This window comes from Microtus pennsylvanicus, chromosome 4, assembly GCF_037038515.1.
Source record: "Microtus pennsylvanicus isolate mMicPen1 chromosome 4, mMicPen1.hap1, whole genome shotgun sequence".
NCBI classification, from domain to species: domain Eukaryota; kingdom Metazoa; phylum Chordata; class Mammalia; order Rodentia; family Cricetidae; genus Microtus; species Microtus pennsylvanicus.
The window spans coordinates 23,962,084-23,979,148 of NC_134582.1; the positions used below are offsets into that span (position 1 = coordinate 23,962,084).

A 17,065-nucleotide genomic window follows, 5' to 3' on the forward strand; every position below is an offset into this window, starting at 1 on the left:
CCCTGAATCCAAAACCCCTCTTCAGTCTCCTGAATGCTGGGACTCTAAGAGTCTGTGCTACCACGTACAGTAAAAATACAGAATGCTGCAAGTAATAGTCTATTGCCTGAGGAACACATTTCTAAAGCACACCTGAACAAATACCCTACACTACTGTAAGACAACAAACAATCCTTTTATAATTTTTTTAAGAGAAATAATGACACATGGGCTTACAACAATGTGGTCTGTGAAATGCTGACCATTATACAAATAACTTTGCAGTTTTTTTTATTTCTGTCAAAGTTCACACACCTGGTCAGCTAACATAAGTACAGTCTTCATAGTGAACCTTCTTGAACAAAAATTGAAGAGATCTTCAAGGCTGGGCCCCAGAAGATCCATGACTAGCACGTTATAGTCTTTTTCTTGTCCATACCACCTAATAAAAACAAGAAATGGGAGAGTCAATGCAAAAACATTATCACTTAATACTTCTAAGATTACGACGTATTCCTTAGGCATGGAAGCACACACCTATAATTTCAGAGCTTGGGACATTAAAGTTGCTAAATTTTAAGTCATAGTTAGCTAGGGAGATTCTGGCTCCAACAAGGAAATTTACATTTTTTTAAAAGGGAACCTTTGCACTATTTACAGGACAAATCCAGTGGTTAAATATACTGCTCAAGAGTAACGAGACCCTTTCCCTCCCGCATGGCCTCTTCGTAACTACTCTCACCAACACAGCAATTTTAAGCCATCTGCATCGTGTCCTGACCTTGGACTAACTTTGTAATGAAGAACTGACTCCATCAGCTGTACCACACCTCAGAAAGGCCTCTCGTCATGTCATTACCTCCCAACTCCCTCCACATCAAACTCCCCTTCAATTTATTTGTCCTTCTTTGAAAAGGAATCACGTTTTGCTTAGTTTAGTTCTTCAAGAATAGCATAGACACACGATTCTATTTATCTGTTAGAGAAAAATTACTTTAACTATTTTATGTTATACTGTACATATATAAAAATTTTCCTCCGGGAGACCGGGGTTCGATTCCCCGACGGGGAGCCAAAAAAAATAAAAAAAAAATTTTTCCTCAATAACTCAAAATATTAACTTTTCTTGTGAGGACTAGAAATAATCACCATAAATTTTTTCGCATTTTGATGTCTATAAAATTCTTCCCAAACAATATGAGGCCAACCTGGTTATATACAGCAAGTCTGTTTCCAGAACAACTAAAACTGGAGTAAATTACTTTAAGTAACTAAACTGGCTTAGTTTCTTTGTTAACACCAATAGAAGCTAAAGCCAAGAGGTTACCATATTTGGAAATATGTATTAAAAAAACTCAGAAGGAGAGAAAAGGCTTTTTTTTTTTAATCTGTGTTAAAGGTATAACATCAGAATGTTGGCCAAGCCTATAACCTTAGTGTTCAGGAGCCTGAGGCAAAGTTTAAGGTCAGCCTAAACTATAGGGTGAGTTGAGAGCCTGTCTCAAAAGACCAAACGAGAACATTAAATGCCAATCTCTAGGAAACTACTTAAGTGTTTCAATGCTATTTCTTCTCTACAATTTTGCTCTATTATGTTGTTCTACTGATAAATAGCTTTTTTTTTTCAAGACAGGGTTTCTCTGTGGCTTTGGAGCCTGTCCTGAAACTAGCTCTTTTTTTAAAAAAATATTTATTTATTATGGATACAATATTGTTTACATATATGCCTGCAAGCTAGAAGAGGGCACCAGACCTCATTACAGATGGTTGTGAGCCACCATGTAGTTGCTGGGAATCGAACTCGGGTCCTTTAGAAGAGCAGGCAATGCTCTTAACGGCTGAGCCATCTCTCCAGCCCCCTGAAACTAGCTCTTGTAGACCAGGCTGGCCTCGAGCTCAGAGATCCACCTACCAAGTGCTGGGATTAAAGAAAGGCATGCACTACCACTGCCCAGCAATAGCATTGGTTTTAAAACATCAGTATTAACAAAAGAACACGAACATTTTCCTAGAAAATACAGTTTACTATAAGTGTTTGTCCTGTTTTGGAGATAAGGTTTCTCTTTGTAGCCCTGGCTGTCCTTGAAGACCCACCTTCTGACTGAGATTAAAGGTGTGCACTACAGCTGCCCAGATGGAATCTTTTCTTTCCTTTTTTAAAAAAAGTTGCTTAACTAGTGGTCCAGATACTCAATGCTATTATCCCTTTAATGCCATCCATCAGAACTGCAGGAGATTCCAAAAGTGACATTCAAGAGAAATATAGATAAAACCTCAAATCGGCTGGCTCTAACTTCTGACCTTTACTAACGAGTCCATATTCAGGTACCTTAGTTAATCTAAGTAAGAGAGCATTAAACATACAATATACACTTGTATGAAAATGAGATCCAGCAGTGGCAGTTCTGTTAATTATTCCTGTCTAGATTTGAAGTTAACTCCACAGTAAAGAATTCACATCTGGTACTGTGAGCTTGGGTAAAAGTCTGTGGCTTGGGAAGGCACGGGCCCTACCTAGTGGGGAAGCTTCCACGTATATTGCTAACTGGAGACTCTGTACCTATCTAATGCCTTCTAAATATTTTTGTTTATGTCCACTCACCAGCGCTGCTGTCAGCTGTGGTTAGAGGATTCTTTAGGCAGTAGATTATGTGCTTACTATAGAAACTTCTAACGGTCAAAGAGCGCTGAGATAGCAGAACTGTTGAAAGGCAAGCCTTAACTGGGATTTCTATATCCTGCTCTGCAAGGCTTGGGGAGCATTCCAAAAGAATGGGAGAGCTGGAGGAAAGGGTAGAAAGGGCAGAGTGCTGTGGAACATTTTCTTCTGGGCATAATGTGTCTACTGTACCCTCAAATTCTCATTAGTTGTGACTATCAGCATAAAGTCTGTACACCACTCAAGCTACTGCAGTTATTAATCTGACGTTTATAGTCGCTAACAAGACAATCAAGTAATATCTTCTTTCATGATCATCTGTTTACTATGCAACAAGAATGCCAAATAAGAAACACATGTTTAAGAAAGCAAAAATTTCAAGGATCCAAACTTTAGAAATAAGGTGATCATTAAAGCATAGTTTAGAGAGTCTGGTGAAAGGACGAAAGATTACAATAAACTAAGTAACCAGTGTGGTTGGTATACACACTGCTACCTCATTTTCTTCACAGGTTAATTCACTGAAAACCCATTTTATACCGGCTACTTTTCCCACTTTTGTTTCTTGGCTGGAATAATAGATTCTAACCATACTACTTAGTTTGTCAAAAATGACAATGACTGACCTTTTTTTTTGCCAGTTTTTGTCATTACTTTAAATATTGCTAAGTGCTACTATGGGACAGAATGTAGACAACTGAACATCAAGAATATTCAAGCAAGTATTCAAAACAAAGCAAAAAAAAATACACATCTTCATTGGGAAGTGGAAAATCTAGCAATCCTCTGCACACCAATCAAAAGTGATTAATAATCACTTTCTAGGTGCTGTAGGTCAAACCCTGGGACTCCCAGAAGCCAAGCAAACACCCTACCTTGGATAATACTGAATTCTGGTCCCCTGAAAGAGCAACATGTACTCTTGAGCTATCTCTCCAGTACACGTGGTAAAGATCTGAGGAAAGGCTTACTTCACTAGATTCAAACAACTTTAACAGGGTTTATCCTTGAATCTGACTGTGCTAGCTAGTGTTTTTTGTTGTTGTTTTTGTTTATTTTACACAAGCTAGAGTCATAAGGAAAAAGGAACCTCACTCTGTAAAATGTCCCCACTAGACTGGCTTGTGGGCAAGCCTGGGGCAGTTTCTTAATGTAAGAAGGCCCAGTACAACCCAGCTGGTGGTCCTAGCTGCTATAAAGCAGCCTGAGCAAGACAGCATTTCTCAATGGCCTCTGCATCAGATTCTGCCTCTAAGTTCCTACCCTGACTTCCCTCAACTGTGCTATGGAACTGTAAATAAAATAAACCCCTTCCTCCGCAAAGGGTTTACTGGTCGTGGCGCTTTATAATAGAAATAGAAACCCCTAACTTATTAGATACTGACCAATGAAAGTAGCTGAGGGCTTTCTGGTAGTCTTACACATTATCCTCTTAAGAAAACACTTGTGCCCTTATGTTCAATTTCAGTTTGAGATCTAGACACTGTTCTCTTTGTTTTCAGAGGAAGACAAACTTACTGGTACCACTTGCCTGGCTCGTGACACATGTTAAAAAAAAAAAAACCAAATTTTGAAGTGTGCCTATTTTAAACTCATTCGTACACAGTAAGCACTCATACAGGAAAAAGCTTTTTATTATCTATAACTTATTATAAATAAATGATGTAAGTACGCTTATAAGTTCAAGTGTGTTACGTTAACCAAGACAGTTTCAATCACTAGAGATTGAATAGCAGTTAATAGTCATTTAACTGGAACACTGATTTCACTAAGTGGAACTTGGTGTCAGGAACAATTTAAACCTAGTGTCAACAGATCCCACACAAACAATCCAATCAATTAAATACTAAAAGGCACAAAAAAGAACAGAAAAGAGAAGACTGGCATGGTAGCACACACCTTTAATTCCAGAACTAGGAAAGTTCCGTGAGTTCAATACCCTATACTACATGATCCTTGTTCTCAGTGAATGTGAAGAACATAAAATGGAGAAACATTCATATAAAAGCATGCACCCCACTCCAGGTTCTTCCAACATTTTTACCAAGTACAATGTATGAGACACTTGTAATATAACTACTCAAGTTTTTCAATTTCAGATAAGAGCTGACAAGACACCATCTTAGAAGTTCTCCTGTAAACTTTTTTCTTCTACATTTAAATACAACACAAACATGGGGCTAATTTATACTACCTCTACTTCATCCACTGTCGACATTTTCTTAAAGAAAAAAAAAACAGGTAGCGATGGCGCACACCTTTAATCTCAGCACTCGGGAAGCAGAGGCAGGTGGATTTCTGTGAGTCTGAGACCAGTGTGGGCCCCGTCTCCAAAAACAAAAATAAAAGCATGCACTACACTAATACTGAAAGCAGCAAACACTCTTCGTGTTAGCCTAGAAAATTAAAATGCCCAACATAGTGGTAAAACCTTGTGATTAAGTTAAAGAACCTTTAAGTTTTAAAGACAAGGTCTCACTACATATGGCCTGGAGTTCTGGTATTACATGTGCGTGCCACCACACCTGGCTCTAGAAAACTAAATTTCAGTGAGATAATGAATTCTTTCTAACTGTATTCAAAGCAAAAAGAGCACAGCTACATTTTACTTTGTAAATAAATCAGCAATTAGCTTTCGTCCTGTCTTAGTCTAATACGTATTGGAACTGAAGACCATTAAGAAACTCAAGAACTTAACTCTACACACATCAAATACTTCTAAGATTTATTTCTACAGCTGGATTAAAAAGTTAACACATACAATGAAGCCAGAGTAAGTACCTTTATAGTCACAAACCATGCTAAGAACCTATTAAGACCTAGTTCTTTCCCTCACAGCACTGTAGGAATGCACAATAGTGTTTGTGTTTTTACATGTTTTAGATACTTTCCCCCACCAAGCCCCTCCAAACGATTTGGTTGCATGAGGTTACAGTGTAATTTCTAGCACTTCACTGCCTAATACTACATCTTGTGAGCACATAAATTTAAAGAATCCATTGATTTTGTGAGACGGGGTTTCTCTGTGTAGCTGTTTGTCCTGGAACTGGTTCTGAAGATCAGGCTAGCCTCAAACCCAGAGATCCACCTGCCACAGCCTCCCAGGTGCTGAGATTAAAGGAATGAGCCATTACGAGAGACTGAGAGATACAGGTCCAGAAAACATGTGGATAAATTAGCTGAGCAGAGAGGCAGCAGCTATTAAAACCCTACATAGTATAGTAGGGTTGATCCTGTATTTTGACACCAGAATCACCCTAGAAGGCCTTAAATATCTGTCATATACCAGGTGTTATTTTCATATGAAACTTCCAACTTACAGGATTGTTATAATAATTAAAAGAGATGAGTATATAATGCCTGGATACTGTTTGACTCTTGTTCTTCCTTTTATTTACTTCTCCATTATGTTCATGGATGTAGTGAGTGCTAGGGACCACAGAGGAGGGTTGCACTCCCTGGAGCTAGAGTGAGTTATCAGCCATCAAACATATGTGCTGGGAATATAATTCAGATATTTTTTTTTTTTTACAAAAGTAGTCTTAACTAATCAGCAATGGGGGGGAGGGGCTTTCATATAGCTCAGGTTGTCTTTGAACCTCCTGTCCCAACCTTCCAAGTATTTAAATTACAAGCATGTGCTACCATGTCTGGTTCTTTTAACTTCTTGCACATAAAAGGAAAAATATGTAGCCGCACTGAAGTTTATCAACTATTCCCTTATTTATTTTCTTTTAAATATTTAATTATTATGCATACACCATTCCTTCCATGTGTGCCTACAGGCCAGAAGAGGGCACCAGATCTCATTATAGATGGCTGCGAGCCACTGTGATTGTTGGGAACTGAACTCAAGACCTCTGGAAGAGCAGCCAGTGAGTGCTCTTAACCACTGAGCCATCTCTCCAGCATCACATTCCCTATTTCAACAGTGCTTATCAATCCTATAAATAAAAAGGAATTACACCTCAAAACAAATCACTGTACGGTATACATCAAAGGTGAGAAGCAGTATCTTTTATCATAATCCTATCAACTTATATAAAACATTTAAAAGCTGGAACCCATTTGGAAGCCAGGAGTGGCCATGGCCTTTCAAGTTAGCTGCCAGGCAGAAGCCAGGTTTTGCCAGCCAGGACTACATGAAATTCTGTATCAAAAACAAGATAAAACTATTTGGTCTAACAATCTTTTATCTGAAAAGCAGCTAACATTAAAAATTATGGAATTCTAGGTTCAGATACAGTTTGGTTTTTGCCTTTTCCATTTTCTTTAGAAACACTCTTCAACCAATCCTTTACGTACAGTACTTTCAAAGTCCTTATTAAAACAGCCACAACAAAAATTTAGAAACAAATCTAAAATTTGTTGCATGCCTTTAATTCCAGCACTTGGGAGGCAGAGGCAGAGAGATCTCGAGTTTGTGGCCAGCCTGGTCTACAAAGCGAGTTCCAAGGCAGCCAAGAAAAACCTTAAAAACCAGCCACAACACATCTCATTCTCACTAGTCATAAGACTAGGGAATGGCGATATTCTGGGTCCTCCATGGGAGAAAACAAGCTAGAGATGTCAACCAGCAGCTGTCCTAACTACATCAACTATGCCGTTAGGTAACTTCTACAGGGTATCTACCAACCCGAAGGCTTTGCTATTACTTTGTTTTGAACAGTCTTTCATTAAATTTAGAAGAAATGACACACAACTACCACAAAAAATTGTCACAAATTAAGTAATATGCATATGTTAATTCTTTCATCTCAGTAAAAAAATACATTTGTCAGAACTAATCCAGCCACACATTAGCATTTGGACATTTCACTATATAAATTATACCTAAGATTTCAAAAATTCCATTAAACCACAAATCAGTTTACAACTAGCTAACACTGGCGGTCACAACTATTAGGAGCCACTGAGGTTGCATTATAAACAAAACAGTAAGCAGGGAACATCACTTTAGGTATACATTCATTCACTGGAAACTATGAAAACATATTCATGTAACCTACTTAATAACCCATTTTAAAGATTAAATTAGTAGGCAGCGATGGGGGAACACCTTTAATCCCACCACTCGGAGGCAGAAGGATGTGAGTTCAAGGCCAGCCTAGTATATAAAGTGATTTCCATGCCACACGGTGAGTCTCAAAAAGATTCAAATTCATTTTAGTTACAACAAATTCTAGATTTCTTTTTTTTTCCTTTCCAGACAGGTCTGCTATGTTACCCAGGCTGGCCTCAGCTAATGTTCAAGTGCTTAGATTATTGGTATGAGCCACCAAGCCTAATTATATTGTTCTTTGGGATGCTTATACTTAATTAAATTTAGTCTCCCATATGTTAAGCATGGGTTTCATCAATGACTCTTCACCTCGAAGCCAATTTTTGTTTTTTGCTAAACGCTATGTGGATGGAGGAGACAGGAGAATTGTGGATAGTGAATGAAGCTAAATGTGGCTTTCTTAGTATCAACTAGAAAGGTGTGGTGAGTTCGAGCAGGTGGGGTATGACCTTGACATCAAGGTGATCATGGCCTTCGGGACAAGTAGGAGCCAGAGAAGACTCTTCAGAGACCCAAGGTTTAACTTGTACGAGTAAATGTTCCTTATTCATCCCTCAGATTTTGTTCAGCTCAAAAACACGACTACTATCCCGTAAATGCACAATACAAAGCATTTCTAGAACATTGGTAAATTTAGTTACACTCTGAAGGAAGCTAACGCAACAGTTTCCTTTTACAACATCTCAACTTTACTCACAAATACTTCAGCTGTGAAAAGGATTAACTAATACTTTGTAAATGCTTTCTAAAATGGTGTTGGTGCACGCCTTTAGTCCCAGCACTCTGGAGGCAGAGGCAGGCGGATCTCTGAAAGCTCAAGGCCAGTCTGGTCTTGGAGTGAGTTTGAGGACAAGCTCCTAAGCTACAGAGAAACCCTGTCTTGAAAAACGAAAGAGAGGGGATCAAACATAGGAGGCAAGAACATTTCCCCATACCCAACTACCTTCTTACCATTGTATGTTTTTCTAAATAGTTAATCTAAAAGTTGCCAGAGACAGATGTGTACATTTTGTGAGGTACTGTTTCATAAAATACTACGTAAATATAAGACTTGGACATAAGTACCAAACTCTGGGGGAGGGGGAATGCTTTGCAACTATCATCTGGATACAGGCCTTAAAAGTCCAAACCTGAAAGGTCGAAGAATAACTAAGCAAAAGACTTTTAAGTAGAGAAGAATCCTGTTCACACCAAAAGTTCTGCCCTAAAAAGCAGGTGGCAATAAGTTCTTTTCCCAGCAGAATAAATTTCCCAAACATTTCTTCTGGGGAGGAGGTGTAGATCTGTGTGAAAGTATGTCATATAGGAGTGCAAATGCCTAGACAAGAAAGAGGGCACCAGATTCCCTGAGCTGGAGTTAGAGGCAGTTATGGAAAACCCCTGATGGGTAGTGGAAACTGAACTGTCCAGCTCTCTAGCCTTCCCCAACATTTCTATTGAATATTCTTCCAACCCCAACAAAACTAAAACATTAGTTACATTCTTTTTCAACTGTATAGACAGAAAGTTGATGAACCTCAGAGGTTAAAAAAAAAAAAAGCAACTGGCGATGGTGGCACATGCCTTTAATCCCAGAACTCTGTGAGTTCGAGACCAGCCTGGTCTACAGAGCTAGTTCCAGGACAGGCTCCAAAAGCCAGAGAAACCCTGTCTCGAAAAACCAAAAAAAAAAAAAAAAAAAAAAAAAAACAAAAAAAAAACTGTAGATCACCCTAGGTTCAAGTACTCAAGCATCAAGCATTCAATCTAATTGTTCCGCTAAAGAGCTCTAGTTTATATAAATTGTTTTTCCTTTGCAGAATTAATTCAATTCAGAGCTGCACGTAGAAAAGGAATGTAAAGGCCGTGGTAATTCTAGGTGAGCTTCCAGATGTCCTGGAAGCCAAAAGGATTAAGTTTCTTCTTACACCATACAACCAGATGACATACTTCACTCTTGGTTATATCTCTTTCTAGGCAGCTGTAAGACCCTCAAACTACACAGGAAGAGGGAAGCCACCCACCTGTGGAGGCCCAGTAATTTTGATCCTGTCTTTTAAGATATACCAGAATATCTTAAAGCTAATCTTATAAACAGTATTGTGTGTATATAAACTCTTAGGTATGAAACGAGGATGTGTACGATAGGTAAAAATTTGAGCTTTTAAATTACTATTAACTAATGGACAAAACATTATTCTAGTTACCTAAAACTAGCCAGCCAACTTGCCTGAATATTTTCCAAGTAAATATTTTAAACATTCTATGCATAAGTGGCACAGAAATGCTGACAAATATACAAGAATGGGAAAATGTTAGCACAAAAAAAGTACCTTGGGAATCTTTATCTTTTGGTGCAAAAAGTGTCCTTTCATACTTTTGTTTAAAACCAACAAAATAGCCTGTCATAGTGGCCAGCACTAGAAGGAATGACAGTAGAATCTTGAGTTCTTGATACCAGCCAGAAGTATACAGTGAGATCCATCTCAAAATAAAAAGGAAAAACTACAACACACTGTGTTTCTATGTACCTGTTCTCCCACTGCTAACAAGTGTACACTTTCCCCACCCCTCCCTAATTACATTCTGTCTTAGGAACCACTCCCAGAAGCCACTCTATTCTTGGATGCCCTCCCCAACCAGTCCACCAAGCTTGCTTCCTGAAATCATCTCCTTTCCCAGGAAGCCTTATTTAAAAGCCAGGTTAATCTATTTAGCCCCACCCACAGAAAGCTTACAAAGGCCATAACTCTCTCTGCATTCACCATTGTATAATGGGCACCTACTGGTCTGCTCCCCTGTTAATTTATTCATCTGCTTATTTAGTAAACTACTCATTGCCCTTAATGATGGTCTTTAAGGCTACCTGACTAAAGAACACATTAGCATTGGTTTTGCATTGAAAATGCAGTGATGAATTTTTGAAATTTATGAACTTCCCAGCACAGGATTATCCTAAAAGCATGACCAATACGTGAAATGAGCCAAACACAAATAACCTGACACAAACTGATTCTACTTGTTAAAAAAAAACAAAAACAAAAAACAAACAGGAAAAACAATAGTAATAGAAGCAAATCAGTGGAGGTCAAGGGCCCTATTTCCTCCCATCATATTGTATTTTAGGGACCAAAAACCATTCAAAAACTCAAACCTCCTCCAATTTCACTTTAATCTTTGCCATAAATCTGGAATTTTCTTTGAAAGAGCTCACTTACAAATGACCAGTGGAGTATTTCTCACAGTGTCTATATTAAAATGTCTGTCCTTTAAATGTATTGTTATTTAGATTGAAGGTAATTCATCACTCAATTCAGGATTTAGGAAAAAGAAGCTGGGTATGACAGTGTACTCCTTTATTCCCCGCATCTGGGAAGAGGCAGGCAGATCTCTGCGTTCAAGGCCGAAGCTGGTCTATTTAACCCACACTAGGCAGAGACAGGGAAGAGGGAGGAATGGAAAAGGAGAGAAAACATGTAGCAGTCCACTTAATCCTCAACTATGACTTTTTCTGTAAATGTTATCTTTAACCACTGCTGGAAACAGTGAGGTTTAATTTTAAAAATAACATTAATAAAATTAAATACTCGAAAGAGCAGTTTTTATCATTATTTCTATTACCAGTCACCCCCCAAATTTTCCTTAAATGTTACAGACAAAATAACTCAACAGGTTGAAGCTACTCAAACTGCTACTAAGTGAAGCTTTCTTTCATAAAGCTGACCAGATTTCAACAGTTGGTGCTGTTCTGAACTGCCTTTGCCATAGCCCCATAAAGTTTTTAAGAACCGAAATATTTCAGACATTACCATTCACAAAAGCAAAAACTAACGAACACATTGGCAGGGATATTAAGAATTTTAGGTCAGCATAATTTAACAAGTTATGTCGCATCAACTAGAGATCATACTCTGTTATGACATCTTCTTCCCAGAGTCTCATGGCCTTATGGAACTTAATTCTTGGCTTTTCAAGGGTTTATCCATTTAAGGCTGCTAAAGGGAAATCAAGGAAGCTTAATATGTGAATCCAAGCGAAGAAAAAGGCAGGAATATGGGGGTTGAGTCACGTCGTTCCGCCATTTTCTAAGCGGAGGAGGAAGACATGTTGGAACAAAAACACAACAAAAGAGCAGCCATTTCCCAAACCAGTTCCGATAGCAACCCCAACAGACGAAACTCGGTCACATCCGCACCTTCAAAACCACTTCAGTGGACAAACGTAAGAATTACAAAAGTGTCGCCGTAAAGACAGCAAGATCCCTTCCGCGTAGGGATCAAAGATGACCTGCATAGTTAACTGCTAATGAAAGCCACGGGAAGCGGAAAAATGACAAACTAAATGCAGTAGCACACAAAATTTCAACTAAGTCGGAGAACTAAAATTTATTCAACAATTACGGTTAACTGTGGAACCTGGGGAACTCAGCACCACAACCGATTCAGCCGGTTTCATTATCAGCCTCAACCCCTTTCACCATTTCGCAATTCCCTCTGTGATCAACTGCGCTCAAAGGTGCTTACCGTATATGAGGGATGCCAACCCCACCTTGAAGAATCTTATACAGTTTGCTCTCGTACAGCAACTGGGGATGCCTGGCCTTCTGGGATTCTAGCTTCACTGCCACTTCCTGCAGAGGAAAGGGGATGATGGCATCAACATCCCTACGGATTCAAACTCACTTGGGAAACGAGAAGAGACATTAGCAATGTTTGCTTCTAGTCGCCACTACAAGGACGTGAGAGGATGGGGAAAAGCAACCTTTACTAATTACAAAACAAGCCAACCAGCTTCAAAGGCTTTTTCCTGGGGACAATGGCGAACCTTCCTTGTCCTCTCAATCTAAAGTGAATGAAAGGATTCGTCCAGAAAACAGGCAACCTTGAAACGTAAGGCGAGATTTTTTAAAGAAGGAAACTGTTCTAACTGGAACAAGAATCCCAAACTAAAAAAATACAAAGACTACCATGGCGATTACGCGACTTCGCCCTACTTCTTATCTTAATTAGCGTTAAATAGAGACATTTTGGACAAGTTGGGAAACCTCAGAGTTTATCCATCCCTTCTATCGCGTTTTTCCTTTTTAGGGAAATAGTGGGGGAGGTTGCTAAGCCAGGAAAGCTGGCTCGCTCTAGACTCCCCAGTGCGTGCGTGCGTGCGTGCAGTGGGATGAGGCTTGGAGTACTTAGGGGGGGTTGGGGTGGGGGGGGAAAAACAACAGCCCAGCGTTATCGTCTCCCTCCCCTCACCGGGTGATTACCTCGCCATTGGTGATGTTGATCGCCAGATAAATGTCCCCGAAGGAGCCAGATCCGATCTTCCGCACCAGTTTGTATTTCCCTCCGACGATAAATTCGGCTTTAGAGCCGCTGCTGCTCGCCATCCTGAGACGCGAAGATGGAGGCGGGGGCGAAGCCCCGACACCTCTGGGGAGAGGATGGAGGCCTCCGGGTCTGTTCCGCCCGGTACAACTGCGGAGAGCGGCGGGCAAGCGAAAAGCGAGGCTTTGTTGGCGTTACAGGGGAGCGGAGTCGGCTGCGAGAAGCCGGATCGCCGCCGCTCGCTGAGGGGCCGGTTCGTGAAGAGTGGTCGCGGCGGCTGACGCTCGGCCGGTTGCTTTGGGGCGGCCGCCGCTGTCTCGCGTCCGTGGCGACGTTGCGGGCTGGGAAAGGGGCGCGGTGAGTTAGGGCGGCGGTACCGATGCCACCACTGCAGCCGGCTCCGGCCCGGAGGGACCCCGTCACTCTGCCGATGCCGCCATCTTGTTCCTCCAGCTCCAGCCAACACAAAATGCCCCCAGTCCCTGGGAGCCGCTTCTTCACGGCGCAGAGCACTCTGGGAAAGGGAGCTCGGGCGCTCTTTCGGTAGGGTGGGCTGCGAGACGGAGGGCGGAACCGGATCCGCGAGAGTCGCAGCCCACGCTCCAAGCGTCACCCCGGCACCGCCCAGCTGCGCCTGCGCGCTGCAATGCCTGCGGACCGCGCAGGCCCGGTACGGCCTGCCGTCTTTCCCCAGCCCGGGCTCACTTCCACTTCCGGCCGTCTGCGGGTCCACTCTTGCTACCTGTTAGTCACTTCTGGCCCCGAGGCCTGTCTCAGGCTGTGCGTCTGGGGAGAGCGTTAGGGAGTCACCTTTTTTCTTTTTCTTTTTTTTTTAAATTTCAAATGTGGCCTATGGAAGCTTCTGATCTCCTTGGGAGTTGAGTGTTGACCATTATTCCGCGTTTGAGGTGGTTTATAACCTTTGATCCTTCTTCAGGTTGTCCCTCTCTGGCGCCGTCCTTTTCCAGCCTAGCTTCTGCTTGGAAAGAGAAAAGCTGCGCTGGGCGAGCTGGGTTCAGGAAGTGGCTCATGTTTTTATCTGGCCTAGTTGATTACTAATAATTAAGGTTCGGGGCTCCGTGGAATGTTGCGAACTTCCCTCCCCTACTCAGAACCTGGAATTGGTCTCCCCCTATGAATACACTTGGTCTGAAAGGAACGAATCTAGTAGGTGCTTCATAATATTACTAACATATGATGAAGAGAAAAACAATAACAAGCCGGGCAATAATGGTGCACATGCCTTTAATCCCAGTACTTGGGAGGCAGAAGCAGGTGAATCCGAGTTTGAGGCCAGCCTGGCCAACAAGCTAGTTCCAGGAAAGCCATGGATACGCAAAGAAACTCTGTCTCCAACCCCTCTCCTCAAAAAAACAAAAACAAAAAAACCGCACAGTAAAAATTGTTGTACCCATCCCCCAAAGAAACAGTAGCGTTTTAGTACAATAATGATGTAAATGGCACAGATTAACTATTAAAAAATAAAAGTGGGGCCTGGAGAGAGGCTCAGTGGTTAAGAGCCCTGACTCCTCTTCCAGAGGTCCTGAGTTTAATTCCCAGTAACAACATGATGGTGGTCCACAACCACCTATAATGTGATCCAAAGCCCCTTTCTGTCATGCAGGCATACATGTAAGTAGAGCGCTCACATATATAAAACACATAAATCTGAAAAAAGAAAAACAAAATTGACGGCATATAAACTTAACAAGGTATTTGTTTAAAGTAAAAACTGATAAGACAATCAGGACTTGACCTTATTTTCAATTACAAAATTTGACTGAAAATTAAACGTGAAATTATAAAGTTTACAAAAGCCCTGTCGATTGCAAGGAAGCATGATGATAGCCCTAGGTTGTAAAAATGTTAATTCAACCCTAAAATGAACTCATCAAAATGAAAAAAAGATGTATTTTTTTTTTATTTTGTGTGTGTGTGTTTGCATGTTTATGTGCACCATAACAAGCAACTAGATTGCCTGAACTGGAGTCACATGTGCCTGAAAGCCACCTAATATGGGTGACAAAAACTGATTTCCGGGTCCTCTGCAAGAGTAGTAAGTGCTCTAAACCACTGAGCTGTCATTCTAAACCAAGGGAAAACGGGAAAGGAAAAAAAAAGCTTTAAATGCCACATTGAAAGCTGGTACAGTAGTGAGAAACAGAATCCATCTAGGATTTAACAAGGAGTTCTGAAGTATAAGAAAACCAGGGTTGGTCATAGCTTCCATGGAAGTTGAGAAAAAAGGAGTCTTGGTGGCAGTATATAAATGCTCAGTTGATGTAATAGGGAGAGGACAAAGTGGCCCAAGTTAGTGATTTTTTTTTAAGGTATGTGTGTGGATAGGTGCAAGTCTAGCAAAGCATTGTGTAAACTTACAGAAGTGTAGTTCTCCACTTCCTAATCTAATTTCACATTGTACTTTATTGAAATTCTTCCTGCCGGGCAGTGGTGGTGCACATGGGGGGGGGGGAGGCAGGCAGATCTCTGAGTTTGAGGCCAGCATGGTCTACAAAGAGCTAGTTCCTTTAATCCCAGCACTTGGGAGGCAGAGGCAGGCGGATCTCTGTGAGTTCGAGACCAGCCTGCTCTACAAGAGCTAGTTCCAGGACAGGCTCCAAAACCACAGAGAAACCCTGTCTCGAAAAACAAAAAAACAAAAAAAAAATTTAGGCTCTGGGGAAATTTACAGACCAAGTTTGATAACTACTATTTCAAATACAATTTCCAGAATGCTTTCCTACATATTATTTGTGCCCTCCTATGATGAACTGTCTTGCCACAGGTTACACAACTCTTAGTGGCAAAGACAGGACTGGAACCTCAACTTAACCAAAACAGAAAACTTTTGGGAACAGTAGAACACAAGTTTGGACAATTGTGTCCCAGTAATTACATCTGTGTGTATTGACCATTCTAGAGCAAGTGGTTACAAATTTTTAAAGCCAGTGTTAAGAAAAGTTCTCTGGTGATCAGAGTGTGTTTTGGGTAAAATAAAGAACCACAGAAAGCTCAGGTGGGTTCCAAAAGGCACAAGCCGCCTGTCCATGTCTAGGCTCGCAAACCTACACATCAGTAGGAAAACGCAACACTTTTCCATCGAGCACTGTCCCAGGTGTTGACTATTAAGCACCCCTGAGTGCGGTCAATATCAGATGCAGGAGTCAGAGGAGGGATGAGAATCATGAGGGAACCAGAAATGCGCTTTCGGGTTAGTCACAATCCTTTCTGCTTGTTTCCCAGTGGTTGACCCTGATAAACAATTTTATATTTCTTCCTTTTCTCAGTTCTTGTTCTTCCCACTACACTGTTCATGGGGTTCTGTTAAAAGTGGATTGCTATGAGATACTGTCTTCTGTATATGACAGGAAGTCGCTTCCACCAGATCTTAACAATATGCTCACTTACACAAGAGCAGCCCAACGACAACACCGGTTCACACCCAACGTGGATGTGGAAATCTCAAGTCCCAGTGTCTAGATGAAAGGCAATTCATGGCTACTGAAAGAGAGGGACAATCAGTATTCTGAGGTCATGCTCTCTGATAGGTTATTATCCAGTCCCAAATTGTGGTCAACCCTAAACACATAAGAGCAACACTAAGTAGGTACAACAGGTCGCGCGCGCGTGTGTGTGTGTGTGTGTGTGTGTGTGTGTGTGTGTTTATATATAAGAAATCATAGCCAGGTGGTGGTGGCGCATGCCTTTAATCCCAGCACTTGGGAGGCAGAGGCAAGAGGATCTCTGTGAGTTCGAGACCAGCCTGGTCTACAAGAGCTAGTTCCAAGACAGGCTCCAAAACCACAGAGAAACCCTGTCTCGAAAAAAAAAAAAAGGAAAAAAATAAATCATAAAGTTGAGAGGGAGTGTGGGTGATGGGGGTGAAGTTGGAGAGGGAGATGGGTAGAAATAATGTAAGCGCAGTACACAGTACTAAAAAAAAGTTTCAGAATTATATTGAATAGTCCTTTACACTTAGACTATTTTTGTAGTTCATGAGGTCCTTACTTGTCAGAGGGCGCTGAGCTTGGCAAGAGCGCCTAAAAGTTCTTCTCACTTATATCC

General features: G+C 41.0%; 1 protein-coding gene across 7 annotated transcripts in view; it reads right to left on the minus strand.

The window, feature by feature from the left end:
- The window catches only part of Csnk1a1 (casein kinase 1 alpha 1), a 34,535-nt gene extending 21,465 nt beyond the window's left edge, over window positions 1–13,070 (minus strand). For all 7 annotated transcript variants that reach the window (XM_075968524.1, XM_075968523.1, XM_075968521.1 and 4 more), the window contains exons 1-3: window positions 12,940–13,070; window positions 12,203–12,309; window positions 295–421 (exon numbers count right to left, since the gene is read on the minus strand). In XM_075968524.1, the coding sequence (XP_075824639.1) occupies window positions 295–421; window positions 12,203–12,309; window positions 12,940–13,062 (357 nt within the window). In that variant the 5' untranslated portion in view covers window positions 13,063–13,070. The remainder of the gene's footprint in view (window positions 1–294; window positions 422–12,202; window positions 12,310–12,939) is intronic.
- Between the last annotated feature and the right edge of the window lie 3,995 nt (window positions 13,071–17,065).